The sequence below is a fragment of the Rhinoderma darwinii genome, chromosome 5 (assembly GCF_050947455.1).
Source record: "Rhinoderma darwinii isolate aRhiDar2 chromosome 5, aRhiDar2.hap1, whole genome shotgun sequence".
Taxonomy (NCBI): Eukaryota; Metazoa; Chordata; class Amphibia; order Anura; family Rhinodermatidae; genus Rhinoderma; species Rhinoderma darwinii.
The window spans coordinates 205,317,085-205,333,773 of NC_134691.1; the positions used below are offsets into that span (position 1 = coordinate 205,317,085).

The window sequence follows — 16,689 nt, forward strand, 5'->3', positions numbered from 1 at the left end:
GCAATCCCCAATGCGGTCTGTCATCTTAGGGAATTTCTACTGCTTTGAGTACCTCCTTGATAGTATAGGACAAGAGAACGCTGGGACTTCTCCATTATTTGTTAATAGGAATTGGGTGTCCACGTGAACCCTCAATCTCGAGTCAGTTAGTCTGCAGGTTAACTGTCAAATTCCAAACCAAAAAGGCACATACTAGCAAATTAACATTTTTCAATGCAAAATTCTGGTCAAAAACAAAAACAGTATAAAAAAAACCCATATGTATTTCTTCCTATAAATATCTTTGGCTTCTTTTCATTCCACCAGCTGACATATGTAATGGTACACCTGATTTGAAAAAGCTTCAGAAGAAAACTTTTCCATAACTCTTGCATGCCCAGATTTCCCCATTGTTGTCCTAAGGTTAGGATCTTTAATAAACTTTTCCATTGCCTCAGCAAACGCTTCATGTGTAGGCGTACATAAAAACCCTGTGATATTATCGACAACAGATTCAAGGGGACCACCTGAGTTAACAGCGATTACTGGACAGTACATGTACATGGCTTCTATGGGGACAATTCCAAAATGCTCATTGCTCGGAGTGTATAATATACATGTGCAGTTGTGTAGAAGATTAAGTTTTTGTTTATCAGAAAAAGATCTTAAGAATGAAACGTGATTGCTAATGTCATACTTCACTGCAAGGTGGTTAAGTTCTTGATAATACTCAACATTCTCTCTTACTCGCTCATCATATCCCCCAGCCAAGACGAGATGAACCTTCTCCCAATCCTGCAAACTTAGTTTGTCACGAAGAGTACATAGAGATTGCAGTGCAAGGTTAAGGTTTTTCTTTCTCTCATAGCGGTTGATTGAAAGAAATACAATCCTTCTCTTTACAGGGACAAGTTCAGACAGACCATCAAAAACACAAGCCTGGAAGTTGCTAACATTCAATGATGGATATAAAACATCAGGCGTTATATGAGATAATGATGTAAATGTTTCTCTAAAGATTTTAGCAGTGAAATGACTATTGACTAGAATACGGTCTGCCATGCCAGTTGTCTTCTCTTCCAACCAATCAATGGGAGCTCTATAAATCTTCTTAGCCAATGATATCCTCTGAGTAAGTAGCTGGTCCGGAAAATGGCAATAAAATAAAACGCTCTTTCTATTTCTGGCCAGTTTGAAAATTGGAATGCAGGCAGAAACCTGGAAAGAAAAGCAACATGTATCTGAAAAGTAGTTGTCTTCATAACCGACAATTCCCAAATATAATTACCATCTTAAATGGACACTTCCATCGGTAGGGGGTACTATTTTTGAAACTCAACGGGTGGAATATATTAACATTTCTACCGTCGAAAAGTTGAAAAACATGCCTAAAAGTCGCAATTTGCACCATAATTATTATTTTTTGCCTCCCTTTTGTGGAGAAGGGGATGTGGCTTCTTAAAAAGGGACAGGGCCACAGCAGCCCACTAAATTTATTATAATTTATGCAAGAAAGCGGACGTAAATTATAGTGGAAATCTTCGACAGCTCCTAGCTAATGTAGATTTCACTCTGTGGGACGTAACAAGGAGGCCTGTGTTGGACCTCGCACCTTGCCCTCCCCGATCAAACTACCCTCCAACCCCATTTGGACAATAATTAAATAAATGTAAAAAAAATGTATGCTCACTTAACTCTCCCCTCCTGGGCCCCTAATCATGACTCGGCTCATACAACGTACTGTTTCCAAGGCGCGTTAGGACGTTGCATGCGATGCAGCATTGATAACGTTGAGTGCTGCATCGCATTTAAGTCCCTGATGCTACTCGACATCAGGACCTTGTATGTACCACACTGGAATGCAGAGGGTGAGTCAGTGTTGAGGTGAGTATAAGTTTTTTACATTTTATGTCTGATTGGGTGGTGGGAATGGATTGCACACGGTGGTCACGGCCAGCGGAAAGATGCAGATATATTAAGAGGCGAGTGCCTCTTAATAAATCTGTCTGCTCTACTCCAGCAGAGCATATGGCTAATACTGACATATGAAACGCCAGTCTTAGCAAATCTGCCCCAATATACATGGATTTTTTTTTTTTATGTTTTGCCTATTTTTTTCCCATTTTATTTCTGCAGTACTATGCAATTAAAAATGAAATACCAAATATTATGCTCTTCTAGCAGTTTGCACAAACAGTTAGCTAATCTCATTTGAATAGTAGGTAGAGGATTGGAATAACAGCTAGATTGTTCTCTTAATATGTCTAGATAAAATATGGTCTAGAAGACAGCGGTACTGGCAAGTGGAAAAAAATTAAAGAGAAAAAAGTATAGAATAACCAGGGTCCAAATGCTCTTTACACGGGCCGATGATCATGGGAACGGAATTCTGTTTACCGATCATTGTCCCGTGTAGAAGGGCCCAGCGATCAGCCAACAAAACGATCAAACTTGTTTGCCGGCTAATCACATATTTTAGGGCAAGGCCACACGTAGCGTAAATCCTGCAGCAAAATTTTTCAACTGGGTTTGTATATAGGAAAGATGAGATTTGTTGCTATCTTATCCACTTTGCTGCTACTGTAAGGCCTCATGTACACATCCTTCCCCGTTTTAACATCCGTTTGAAACGGATCCGTGTGTCCGTTATGACTTCCGTGTGCTTTCCGTTTTCACTCGGTGTCCGTTCCGTTTTAAACGGACGTTGTGCTTCAGTTTGTATTCCGTTTTAAAAACGGAAGGTATTAAAATGAACTTGTCACATGACACAGGGAACACCCATAGGAACGTCACATGATCGTTTTGGCGCGGCTTTCTCTAGCTTTCAGAGCATAACAGAGCAAAACAGGGCCATAAATAATGAATTACAGCAAAGTGCAATCTGTGTATTTACTTACTTATTTTCTGACGCTGTGCACGAGTTCCCTGCTCCCAACGACGCTGCAACAGCTCCTTTGAAAGCTCCTCCCACGTGCCATCATTTTTGTACAGGTCGTGGCACGATTCTGCCTACGTATCCCACAGTTCATGGTTGGTCATGCACCATTGTGATCAGTCTGTCCACATCCATCTTGTGTGTTGAATGCTGTGAACTTTGGCATGCCCAGCCGTTGCTTGGCAATGGATCCGTCAAAAACGGACGACACACGGATGACTTCCGTGTGCCGTCCGTTATTTTGACGGACCCATAGAATTCAATAGGTCCCACGGTCACTGAACAATGGACAAACGTTGGACATGCTCTACTTTTGACGGAACGGAACAACGGAACCGTCAAAACAACGGAAGTGTGCATGGCACCATTGAAATGAATGGGTCAGGGTGCGGTCAAAAAAACAGATAGCACCCTGAAGGGCATGAGGCTTAATGTATGTACTACTTTTGTTGGTGATTCCGTGACCGTGGGGCCCGTAGAAGTCAATGGGCCCGTAAAAAAAAAAAAACTTACGGCACACGGAAGGCTTTCGTGTGCCATCCGTTTTTGACGGATCTGCTTCCCTAGCAACGGCAGGGCGTGCGAAAGTTCACAGACTACAGTACACATTCATTCCTGAAGATGGATGTTGAGAGACTCATAAGCATGGTGCATGATCACCATGGGTGTTTCCTGGAACACGTGACAAGTTCAAATGAAGTTTAATACCTTCCTTTTATTTAACGGATCCGTGAAAAACGGAAGCCAATTGGAAGCACAACATCCGTTTACAATGGAAACACGGAGTACACACGGAAACCATACGGATACCATAACGGACACAAGGATCCGTGAAAAACTGTGGGAAAACTGTGACGGAAGTGTGCATGAGGCCTTAACGCTATGGAAGTTCGGCACAGGAAATCCGGTCAGAAATTCAAGTGTTTACACTACGCGTGGCCTTAAGGGGGTTTTACAATGGACGATACTTCGGGCAGACAAGTGTTCATAGAAAGCTCGTTTCTGATAATTGCCATGTGTAACCAGGAGAACGATCAGCAGATCTGGTCATATCGTTTTAAAAAAGTTCAGTATTATCAGTGTCGGCAGTACATCTCCCTGTGTAAACAGGGAGACGCACTACCGACATGATAATAACGTATGGGGACGAGCGATCGCAGTAACGACGGCTCGTCACCATCCATAGCACCGTGTGACACGTGCAAAGATCAACGATGTCTCGTTGATCGGCGCTCGCTGCACTGGCCGCTTATCGGCCGGTGTAATAGGGTCTTTACCCGTTTGCGGCAGTAAAAATGAAAGTTGTCAACATCACATATCCCCGTGTAAACAGGGGATTAGCTGCTGACAATGATGCAAACTGTATTGGGACTGTAAGAAATAGGGAACTTAGATTAGTGAATGCCTAATACTATGTTATATAAACATAAGGTATTTCATTTAGATTAAGTAAAGATGGAAAGTCATGGGTTTGTTTGTATGTCTGAATGAAACGTACCTCCTCAGTATACAAAATACTCATTGTTTATCCTGAACAAATAGGTATAATTTACAGATGATAATAGGAGTGTGAACAATATGCCTCAACCTTGCGGTACAATGCGTAAACGAAGGACGATTTCAGAATCCCAGAATATGCAAAAACTGGTTGATAAGGACCTGGCACAATCATTCTTTCTTTGCACATTCACAATGTGGGTTCTCGCCGCATTTTTGAGTTTTTCGGTGAAGTTTTCAGAAGCCCAATCTAAATCATTACAATTTTCTTTGATCATGAAGGTGAGACTAGGTGTTTCTATGCAGTGGGATAGCAGACAGGTGTAGCCACCAAAGAGGTATAAATGACCCAAGCAGGGCTCAGATAGGAGATATTTGGAGGGACATACTGGAAAAGAGACATACTTGAGGAGAGGACAGTCAGGATATAGAGACCTGACTGTGTGGAGGATGTATGGTAACTAGAACGTCTAATGTGATTATTGTTGATCAGGAAAAAGTGTCCCTGTAATGTTTATTGTTTACGACTGTGAATTTGTCATACTTGCGGTGGCAGCCCGAGGGGATCCGGGAAGGGCTCCCTTCCCCTCCAGAAACAATCGCACCCCCTGCAACCACGGCACAGCTCCTCTCATCACCAAGACCTCATTCAGATGTCCGTAATGCAGACGTATTTCAGTGTCCGTACTATGGCGGAATAGTACGGACCCCGGCGGGTTAAGTGAACCATTGTGGGCATCTGAATCTGGCCATAAACAGTATCTGTATTCAATTGACAGCACTGGGGAAAGGGGTTGTATGAGATATGAAATATGAGCTTTGAAAAACATGTCTGCTTTTTTCCAGAAACATGGACATGTGCGGTGTCAGGTATTGCCGCTCTATTTACTTGGACTGATACCGGCCACGCGGTACTTACATATTAACATGCACCTTACTGTAATGTGGAGTGTATGGATAAACTTACCTGGTCACAAAACACAACATCAAATTGTTCTCCACTGAGGAAGACTATGTAGAAGGCCAGAAATATCATTCGAACGTATGCGCAAAAGGCGAGGAATCTGCCAAAAAAGCTTTGAGGAAGCCAATCTCCGCAGCATTTAATTGGGATGCCTGAATCTATGGTTTCTGAGAAGCAATGATTGACATCATAGTGGGCTGTCCACACTTGAACTTGACAACCACGTGATTTGAGAGCAAGAGCCGCATCAACAACAAGTCTCTCCGCTCCTCCAATTCCAAGGTCTGGATGAATAAAAAGTACAGAGGGTCCCATGGTGTCAGCTGTATATAAACTGTATAAAAATAAATATGCAATCAATTATGTTTTACAAACCTATAGCAAAACACCACAAGTTAAAGACAACCAATCTTATTTACAGATAATGTATTAAAAACCCGGGCTGATAATGTACGTGCCAACCCAACCTTATAAAGTATTACAAAATCTTTAACCAATGTAAAAACATTATCTGAGCGCAGGTGACTTCCCATTGGTGATTATGGCATTCTAAATCAAAAGAGGCAATGATGTTTTAAGAATTATTTGGCGATTTTTTTTGCCTTAGCAGAAGTTTAACCCTTCCCGCTATGGCCACTTTTGACCTTCCTGACAGAGCCCCATTTTTCAAATCTGACATGTGTCACTTTATGTGGTAATAACTTCAGAATGCTTTTACCTAGCCAAGTGATTTTGAGATTGTTTTCTTGTGACACATTGAACTTTATGTTACTGGCAAAATTTGCTCGATACATTCAGTGTTTAGCTGTGAAAAACAAGAAATTTTGCGAAAAATTGCAAAAATTACCATTTTTCTAAATTTAAATCTATCTGCTTGTAATACAGGCAGTTATAACACACAAAATTGTTGCTAATTAACATTTCCCATATGTCTACTTTAGATTGGCATCGTTGTTTGAACATTCTTTTATTTTTCTTGAAGATTACAAGGCTTTGAACTTTAGCAGCAATTTCTCACATTTTCAAGAAAACTTCAAAAGGCTATTTTTACAGGGACCAGTTCAGATGTGAAGAGGCTTTGAGGGCCTTATATATTAGAATCCCCCAAAAAGTCACCCCATTTTAAAAACGTCACGCCTCGAAGTATTCAAAACAGCATGTAGGAAGTTTCTTAACCCTTTAGGCGTTTCACAAGAATTAAAGCAATGTAGAGGCGAAATTTACAAAATGTAATTTTTTTTTGCACAAATTCATTTTTGATCAATTTTTTTGTAACACAGAAGGTTTTACAAGAGAAACACAACTCAATATTTATTGGCCAGATTTTGCAGTTGTATGGCATGTGGCCCTAGTGTGCTACTGGACTGAAACACAGGATTTTGGGGTCGTCTTTTTATTAGAATATATTTTAGGCACCATGTCATGTTTGAAGGGCTCTTACGGTGCCAGAACATTAAAAATCCCCCAAAAGTGACCCCATTTGGAAAAATACACCCCTCAAGGAATTTATCTAGGGCTATAGTGAGCATTTTGATCCCACGTTTTTTTTGCAGAAATTATTGGAAGTAGGCCGTGAAAAATCGAATTTTTTTTTAAAGAAAATATAGGTTTAGCTATTTTTTTTTAATTTCCACAAGGACTAAAGGAGAAAAAGCACTCCAACATTTGTAAAGCAATTTCTCCTGAGGAAATGAGGGTTCAGAAGAAAAAGCGTGGTATATGACTTATGGAGCTTAGATTTTGCTGGAATGGTTTGTGGACGCCATGTTGCATTTGCAAAACCCCTGATGCAGCAAAAAAAAAAAAAAAAAAGTGACCCCCTTTTAGAAACCACACCCCTAAAGGCAGGGCCGGCCTTAGGTTGAATGGCGCCCTGTGCAGGACTCTCTATTGCCGCCCCTACACAAACCAAAAATTAACCACATATATAGACACGCTGGAACATATATACTGTACATACATAAAGACAGATATTTAGACATACAGGCAAATATACATACACACATTCTGGAATATATACACACAGTTAAATATATAGACGTACAGACACATATACACACATACAGCGGCAGATAAATACACAGACAGGGACATATACAAATACATAAAAGGCACATATATCCAAGCACAAAGACACATTCACAAACAGACCCATATATACCCAGCACAGATAATGTCATAGACTTCATGTGCAGCCCTATGTAACACCACAGATAATACAGTGATAACTTTCTGAGTACAGCTAATGTAGTGGATGTTATCTGCAGTCCTATGCAACACCGCTGATAACACTGAGTACAGATAATGTCAGATGATAGCTATACCAACAGACACATATAAAACACACACACACACATATATATATATATATATATATATATATATATATATATATAGGGCAGCAGGGTTTATAAGGGGCAGCAGGGGACATAGGGGGCAGCACGGGACATAGGGGGCAGCACGGGACATAGGGGCAGCACAGATATCTTTGTTTTATCTGTTCTACTTTAATATTGAACACACACTTTTACAAAGAGACATAAACACATGCAGACACACATACACACACTAACATACACATAGGGACACATACTGTATAGAGACACACACACACACACACACACACACACTCAGCTGACGGCCGGGAGTCACATGGTCAGGCGCCACGAATGAGGTGGGCTAGTGTGATTGGCTGTTTCTAAGTGCGCTGCCGAGGCCAGGGGGAGGAGTATTAGTTATATCAACTCTGAGTCCCGAAGTGAAGCGTGCCGCTGACATCTATGCGTGCACGCTTCCGTGTTGTACAGCAGAATATCTGCTGATGAATTAATATCGCTGGCATCTTAGCCAGTATGACCACGTTACAGACCCCTGATGATATATTATAGAAACGCGTAGGGTCAGGTTAGTGAGGGATCATAGCGTAGGGAACAGTGGCATTGTTGTGTACCTTAGCATCAGGAGATTTAGGAGCGGTAACTGCAGGCTCCGGTGTGTTTTAGGGTCTTATCCACTGTTACACCAATGTTGAAACGTTGATCCCATATTGGCATCTTTCAAGTATACCCAGTCAGAGAGGGTTCACAAACGAACCAGGACTTGGAGTATGTGTTTAATACGTTTTTAATGCACACGGTAGGGCTTTTCACAGTGGTGACTATACCCCTGTTTTTAGAGTTATGAAATAAAAGTTATACGTTTTACTCATATATCACTTCAGTGAATTAGTATTGCCATAATCATATCGAACCGCAGAATAAAGTATAGATGTTGTTTATGCTGCACAGAGAACGTAGTTAAAAATGTATAAAAACAACAGCGAGAGAATTTCTGTTTTTTGGTCTCCTCACCTCCCAAAAAATTGAATAAAAACTGATCAAATTATCACGTGTCCCAAAATGATGGTAATAAAAACTACAGCTCGTCCCATGAAAATTAAGCACTTACACAGCTCGTCAATGGAAAAATAAAAAGTTCTGACTCTTGGAACGCAATAATGCAAACGACGGCCCAGACTAATTAATATGTGCAGCAGCTCTTTACCTAAAACCCCACGTCATCATTTGCTAGCCCCCACTGGTAGACCCTGTAAATGCAGCGGAAACTATGACATTTTGGGGTCTGTGCTACATATGGGGCTAGTGAAGAAGTCAAAGATTAGGCAGTGCTGGAGTGTGAATATTTTGTACAATACCACGGACACCCTTTGGATGTGCGACTGCTGCACCCAAAAATCCGGCCTGTGCTTAAACGATTGGTTGAAAGCGTACGTCACTATCCATGGATAATTAATTTTATTATTCATTTACCCCATTATTACATCATCCTATTATGACCTGATGCACTCCGCCCAGCTTACATATACCCTGATGTACTTTGCCCAGCTTACATATACATTGATGTACTCCGCACAGCTTACATATACCCTGATGTACTCCGCCCAGCTTACATATACCCTGATGTACTCCACATAGCTTACATATATCCTGATGTACTCCGCACAGTTTACATATACCCTGATACACTCCGCCCAGCAAACATATACCCTGATGAACTCCGCCCAGCTTACATATACCCTGATGTACTTTGCCCAGCTTACATATGCCCCCACATTATAAACTGAAACACCAGTAAAACACTAAACAAAACTACTACCAAGCAAAATCTGCGCTCCAAAAGCCAAATGGCGCTCCTTCTGTGCCCGGCAGTGTGCCCAAACAGCAGTTTATGACCACATATGGGGTATTACTGTACTCTGGAGAACCGCTTAACAATTTATGGGGTGTGTGTCTCCAGTGGCACAACACGTTATAGCATATCTGTGGAAAATTGCAATTTTCAATCTGCAACATCCACTCTGCACTAATTTCTGCAAAACGTTTGGGGTCAAATTGCTCACTACACTTCTAGATGAATTCCTTGAGGGGTGTAGTTTCCCAAATGGGGTCACTTCTTGAGAGTTTTCACTGTACTGGTACCTCAGCGCAAATTTTGTAAAATCTCCACTTCAAAAACGAAATTGCGCTTTTTCCCTTTAGACCCTTGCCGTGTGTCCAAATAGCAGTTTACAACTACATATGGGGTACTTCCCTACTCAGGAGAAATTGTGTCACACATTTTGGGGTGCCTTTTCTCCTGTATTCCTTGTGGAAATGAAAAATTATGAGCTAAATCTACAGGTTATTGGAAAAAAAACTTTTTAATTTTCACGGCCCAATTCTAATAAAATCTATAAAACACCTGAGGGATCAAAATGCTCACTACACCTCTAATTTAATTCTTTGAGGGGTATAGTCTCCAAAATGGGATCACACCTGGGGAATTTCTACTGTACTGGTACTTCAGGGGCTCTGCAAATGCGACATGGCCCCCAGAAACCAATTCAGCAAAATCTCAGCTGCAAACTCCAAATGGTGCTCCGTCCCTTCTGTTCCCTGCCGTGGGTACAAACAGCACTTTATTACCACATATTGCCGTAATCAGGAGAAATTGCTTTACAAATGTTGATGTTCTTTTTCTCCATTATTCCTTATAAAAATTAGAAAATTCTATGTTTTTTCAGAAAAAAAAGTCTATTTTCATCTTCACAGACTAATTCCAATAAATTCAGCAAAAAACCTCTGGGGTCAAAATGCCAACTATACCACTAGAAAAATTCCTTGAGGGGTATAGTTTCAAAAATGGGGTCACTTTTGGGGGGTTTCCACTGTTTAGGTCCCTCCAGGGCGTTGCAAACGCGACACGGCTCAGAAAACCATTCCAGTAAAATCAGCGCTCCAACGTCCAAATGTCGCTCCTTCCCTTCTGAGCACTGCAGTGGGTCCAAACAGCAGTTTATTACCACATATGGGGTATTTCCGTATAAACACATGCAGACACACAGAGACACATACACACACTAACATACACATACATAGAGACACATACTGTATACAGAGACACACACACACACTAACATAGAGACACATACTGTATACAGAGACACACACACTGTAACATAGAAACACAGAGACACATACTGTATACACACACACACTAACATAGAAACACAGAGACACATACTGTATACACACACACACTGTAACATAGAAACACATACTGTATATACACACACACACACACACAAAATCTCTCCATGCTGACAGGATCACAGTCTTCGTGCAGGGAGGGCTGTGGGTGGAGCTTCCTCCTCTGCTCTTATTTACTCCATGTGTGTAACTAAGAACAGAGTAGAGGCAGAGCCTAGTGCCCTACAGCGTTTGTGTGGGACTTAATGACAGCAAGCATGATCTCGCGAGATCACGCTGTAAATGACAGCACAGCGTGATCCCGATGTGCTGTGTAAGTAAGTGACACACAAACGTTACCCAAGTGTCGGGATTATGAATAGACATCGCGTCCTGGCTGGAAGCGATGTCTATTCACTCTCAAGACACTTCAGTAACGTTAATGTGTGATCAAGTGACAGCACATCGTGATCTCGCAAGATCACTATGTGCTGAGCACATGAACGGAAAGAAGTGTATGACGCTGATTGGTCAATAGCATAAATCTAAAATAGGTCATAACTCCGTCAAAATTGATAGTTTTTCTAAATAAAAACCACTGCCGTTATCTACATTTCAGCGCCAATCACATTATGTAGGAGATAGAGCACTTATAATGTGGTGACAGAGCCTCTTTAAGGCACCATGTCAGGTTGTTTTACAAATAAACACTGAATGTATCGACCAAAATTTTACCACTAAGACCCCATGCACACGACCGTAAGACCGTGGACTGTAACACGGTCCACGGTTTTACGGACCCATTCAGCTCTATTGGCCGCGGACACCTTTCCATATCGCTACGGATGGGTGTCCACGCCGTAGAACTGTGCCTGGAATTATGGAGCATGTCTGTTTTTTTTGTGTTTTACGGGCCGTGCTCCCATACTTTGTACGGGAGCCCAGCCCGAAAAGGCAGGCGGCCGTGCCCACAATCGTGGGCCGTGATTACAGGCATAGTCATGTTCATGGGGCCTAACAAAGTACAATATGGTACGAGAAAACAATCTCAGAATCGCGTAGATTAACAAAGGCATTCCAAAGTTATTACCATGTCATCTCCGCCATCTGCTTCCAACACCGGCCACTGCATAACATCCGGTGCCCAAAGGCATCTGGAACAGCGGATTGGTGCAGGGTCCTGGTGCCGGACCCCACCGATCATATACTGATGACTTATCCTGTGGATAGGTCATAATATGAAAACCACCACCTGCCCGGACAACCCCTTTGACAACTTTGCACAATCTTGGCCAGGGTAACCAAAAAAACAGCAATTGTGGCGTTTTTTGGGGTTTTTATGTCTTTCATCTTGAGGAATAAGTAACTTTGTATTATAATATTAATATAATTTTTACTTTGAGGGTCAATTCACATGTTGCAAAAATTCTGCGGATTTTCCGCAACAGAATTAGTTGCGGAAAATCCGCAGCAAATACAGTAGCAGCAAAGTGGATGAGATGAAAACAAATCTCATCCACACGCTGCGTAAATACTGAGCGGAAAAAACGCTCATAAATTGACCTGCTGCACGGAACTTTATTCCGCAGCATGTCAATTAAATTTGTGTAAACGCTGCGTATTTATTGCGGGTTTTCCCCATTGAATTAATTGGGGAGGTAAAACCTGCAACAAATACCAGTTGTTGCGTTTTTTAGCGGCGGGTTCGCAGCCATTCCGCCACAAAAAATGCAACTCAGAGAAAAAAAGAATCTTATAATTACCCAGGAGTCTGTGTTTCTTCCTCCAGCCCGGCCTCCTGCGATGACGCTTCATCCCATGTGACCGCCGCTGCAGCGGTCTCCTGGTATGAAACATCATCCCAGGAGGCCATCCTGCTAGCAGGCCGGCTAAGTGCTGCAGTTTGCTGCAGTGGACATTCTGTGCGCAAAAACTGCACCACAGTTGGTGCGTTTTTTCTCCCGAAATTCCCTGCGGTGCACAGGGCGGATACGCTGCTTGCTTTTACACTGCATATCTACCCCGTGTGTACTCAGTTTTGTCCTCTTTCTGACAACTGATGACCTATCCACTGGAACCCGCACCGATCTGCCACTCCAGCTGCCTCTGTGCACCGGATGTATGGAACAATATGCAGTAGTTGAAGCCGGAAGCAGATGGCTCCAACCACTTCATAGCAGCCATTCGGCAGAACTGGAGCCGAGCTATAGTACTGCAGCTCGGCCGCTATCCTTTGACTGGAGCCATCTGCTTCCGGCAATATCGTCCGGTGCCCGGAGACAACCAGAGTGGTGGATTGTGGCGGATCCTGTGGATATTATCAGTCATCAATTGTCAGAACGTAGAAAACCGCTTAGTATTTTTTTTCTCCTATATTCTTAAAACTGTATTAATTTACTTTAAAAAAAGGGGACTTAAAGAGGCTCTATCACCAGATTTTGCAACCCCTATCTGCTACTGCAGCAGATCGGCGCTGCAATGTAGATTACAGCGTGTTTAAAGTAAAAGTCCAAGTGGGCATGTATTATGTGCGTACATCGGGGCGTTTTTACTACTTTTACTAGCTGGGCGTTCTGACGAGAATTATCATCCACTTCTCTTCAGAACGCCCAGCTTCTGGCAGTTCAGACACAGCCGTGTTCTCCAGAGATCACGCTGTGACATCACTGACTTCCTGCCCCAGGTCCTGCATCGTGTCGGCCACATCGGCACCAGAGGCTACATGTGATTCTGCAGCAGCATCAGCGTTTGCAGGTAAGTCGATGTAGCTACTTACCTGCAAACGCCAATGCTGCTGCAGAATCAACTGTAGCCTCTGGTGCCGATGTGTCCTCGCTCGTCCGACACGATGCAGGTTCCTGTGAGTGACGACACAGTGTGATCTCTCGAGAACACGCTGTGTCTGCACTGCCAGAAGCTGGGCGTTGTGAAGAGAAGTGGATGATACTTCTATACACAACGCCCAGCTAGTAAAAGTAGTAAACACGCCCCGATGTACGCACATAATACACGCCCAGTTGTACTTTTAAACACACCCACTTGGACTTTTGCAAGCCTCATTTGAATAAATACAAAAATGGTCATAACTTGGCCAAAAATGCTCGTTTTTTAAAAATAAAAACGTTACTGTAATCTACATTGCAGCGCCGATCTGCTGCAATAGCAGATAGGGGTTGCAAAATCTGGTGACAGAGCCTCTTTAAACATGCAATTGTTAGATCGCTGGCACAATACACTGCAATACTTCTGTTTGTGACCTCCTATTAAAGCGGTTATGTGGGGAGCAAAAAGTATTTACTAACAGTATTTACGGGTAGATGAAAATACGGTTGTGTCCATGGGGCCTTAGCAGTCCCCCATCACGCGGATTATAAGATTTTAATAGATTACATAGGCCCCATGTACACAAACGTATTTTTGCGTCTGCAATTCACCCGCAAATCTGCGGGTGAATTGCGGCCCCATTCATTTCAATTGGCTCATGCACACGAGAGTGGTATCCACGGTTTGTGCAGAGTGTGTGTGTGTGTGTGTGCGGTGTGCAGTGTGTGCGGGGACCTCTAGTATTTATTGTGGGGAGAAGACCGAAGTCGCTGTAGGTATTTCTATTTTTTATATTGTTAACTTTATTTTTTTGGTTTTGCAGGTTCCGCTGGACCTATTGGACTTTTTAATAAAATGGATAACGAGGATTGTGTGGGGGAGCTTTTATTTCAAGATATTTTCTCATGTCTGTTTTTTTTAAATCCTTTATTAGCGCCTTAGTAATGGCTGCTGTCTGTTTGACGACGTCCATTACTAAGGCGGGGCTTAGTGTTAGCCAGTAAAAAGGCTGCAACTAAAGCCCCGTTATTACCCCGGTACCCACCGCCACCAGGGGTATCGGGAAGAGCCGGGTACGATCCAGCACCCGACCACTGCCATTACTAAGGCGCTAATAAAGTATTAAAAAAACAGAGACATAAGAAAATATTTTTATTGAAATAAAAACTCCCGACACAATCCTCGCTAACGATTTTGTTTAAACAAAAACCGTAGATTCATTTCTATGGGGCCATGCAAAATTCCTTTTTATTTGCGGGTTTTTTTGGTGCAGTTTTTAGGCGCGTAATTAGGACTCCCACTGACTCTGGGTACATATAGCGCATTTTACGCACCAAATAATTGATCCAACGCTTCTTTTTTACGCAACACATTTTTTAAAAACACTTGGGTAAAAATCTAATGGCTCGCTTTCCCATTGATGTAAATGGGAAGCTTAATCAAGCGTTTGATGCTTTTTTCTCGTTTTTTTTTTTTTTTTACACATTTTGTGTGCACTTTTTGACACGTAACTAGGACTCCCATTAACTATGGGAACATTTGACACGTTTTACGTGCAAAGGAATTGACTCGACATTTCTTTATTTACAAAACGCGCGTGTAAAGTGCGTTGCATGTACGAACAGCGCACTTTACCATTTATGTAAATGAAAAGCGGAATCAAGCATTTTTTTTATGCGGTTTCTGGCACGTAAAATGTTCCAAAAAACCAGGTCAAATACACATCGTGTGAACCTGTCAATTGAAAAGTCATTCACTTGACTTTCATCGTTCTCAGCCTTTTGGTATGTCCTATAGCTTCTACCAGCTGCATTGTAAAAGCTCTCCCAAAATGGCAGCCGGACAATGCTTAGCAATGTGAAGACTTTTTCCTGGCTTGTAGCCAAAAATAGGGGGGATGGGTGAGATTCCCTCCCACATTTACAGCAGCTGTGAGTCAGGTTGCTTTCCCTTATTCACCTTGCTGTAATTCTGGGAAGTGCTCCCTCTGGTGGCCAACATAGGAAAACATGTCAAATTATTATTTAATTTGTAATACTTTCCATGTGGAAAAAAAATAAAAAAAACAAGTAACTTACTTAAAAAAATGTTTTTAATTCGCGATACATTCCCTTTAAGCCTTGCTTCCTTCATTAGGCCACTGGCTGCCGTGACAACCAATAGTCACCCTGCAATCCCGTCATGGGGTGGGGTAATAGAGGGTGTTACCCGGTTACCCCATTACCCTCTGTCTAGCGGCAGAGTTGTGGTCATCACTATTGACGGCGGCATCAAAGCGTTTAAATGGCAGGGATCAGAGTTATGTGTATAAGAAAAATAGTTCTGACCACTATAAGGAAATATTAAGAAAATTAATCAGCAAAGAATCTTTAGATTTAAAAACATAAAATAATGTTCAAGAATGGACATATTTTGAGGTATCCGAAACGGATACAGCAAATGTAGTCAGTGCAATGCTAAGAGAGCCTTACATGAGCAACACAAACATTAACACCCCCACCCATATATAATATGAAAGAAAAAAATAGTCCGGCGTCACAATGGTGTTTGATATTTATCTAAAAAGTCTGTACTCACACAACTCGACAGGAAGTCTCCGGCTAACTCTTCATGGATACACATACATACTGGGAACTACAAGCCACACGCCAGACACAACATTCGCCACTGACCATTATGAATTTTTCTAACAGCAGACTACAAGCTTAGATTTTAGGCCATGAACGCTGACGTGTCCTAGAAGCTGAGCTGCCACAGTTTACACGAATGGTCTGTGGACGTGTGTTAATGGTATGTCTCGAGACCACCAGCCATTATAATGGCGGTATTTATAGTGGTTTGTAATTAGAATGTGTCTTCGACAAAATGGCTACCGCTGCAGACGTGTGCTAGTCGGATGGAGACCAAGCCAGGCTATTAAAATACCTCTGCTACATAGGCGCGGAAAAAGTAAAGGACTACGGACGTAAAACTGGTGACGCTCG

General features: G+C 42.1%; 1 protein-coding gene across 1 annotated transcript; it reads right to left on the bottom strand.

The window, feature by feature from the left end:
* Nucleotides 1-237: 237 nt before the first annotated feature.
* Nucleotides 238-16,552, bottom strand: ALG2 (ALG2 alpha-1,3/1,6-mannosyltransferase). The gene is made up of 3 exons (XM_075826885.1): nt 16,283-16,552; nt 5,379-5,709; nt 238-1,197 (listed from the first exon to the last, which is right to left on the bottom strand). Exons 2-3 carry the CDS (start codon nt 5,688-5,690, stop codon nt 295-297), a joined length of 1,215 nt encoding a protein of 404 aa, XP_075683000.1. The 5' UTR covers nt 5,691-5,709; nt 16,283-16,552; the 3' UTR covers nt 238-294.
* Nucleotides 16,553-16,689: the final 137 nt, after the last annotated feature.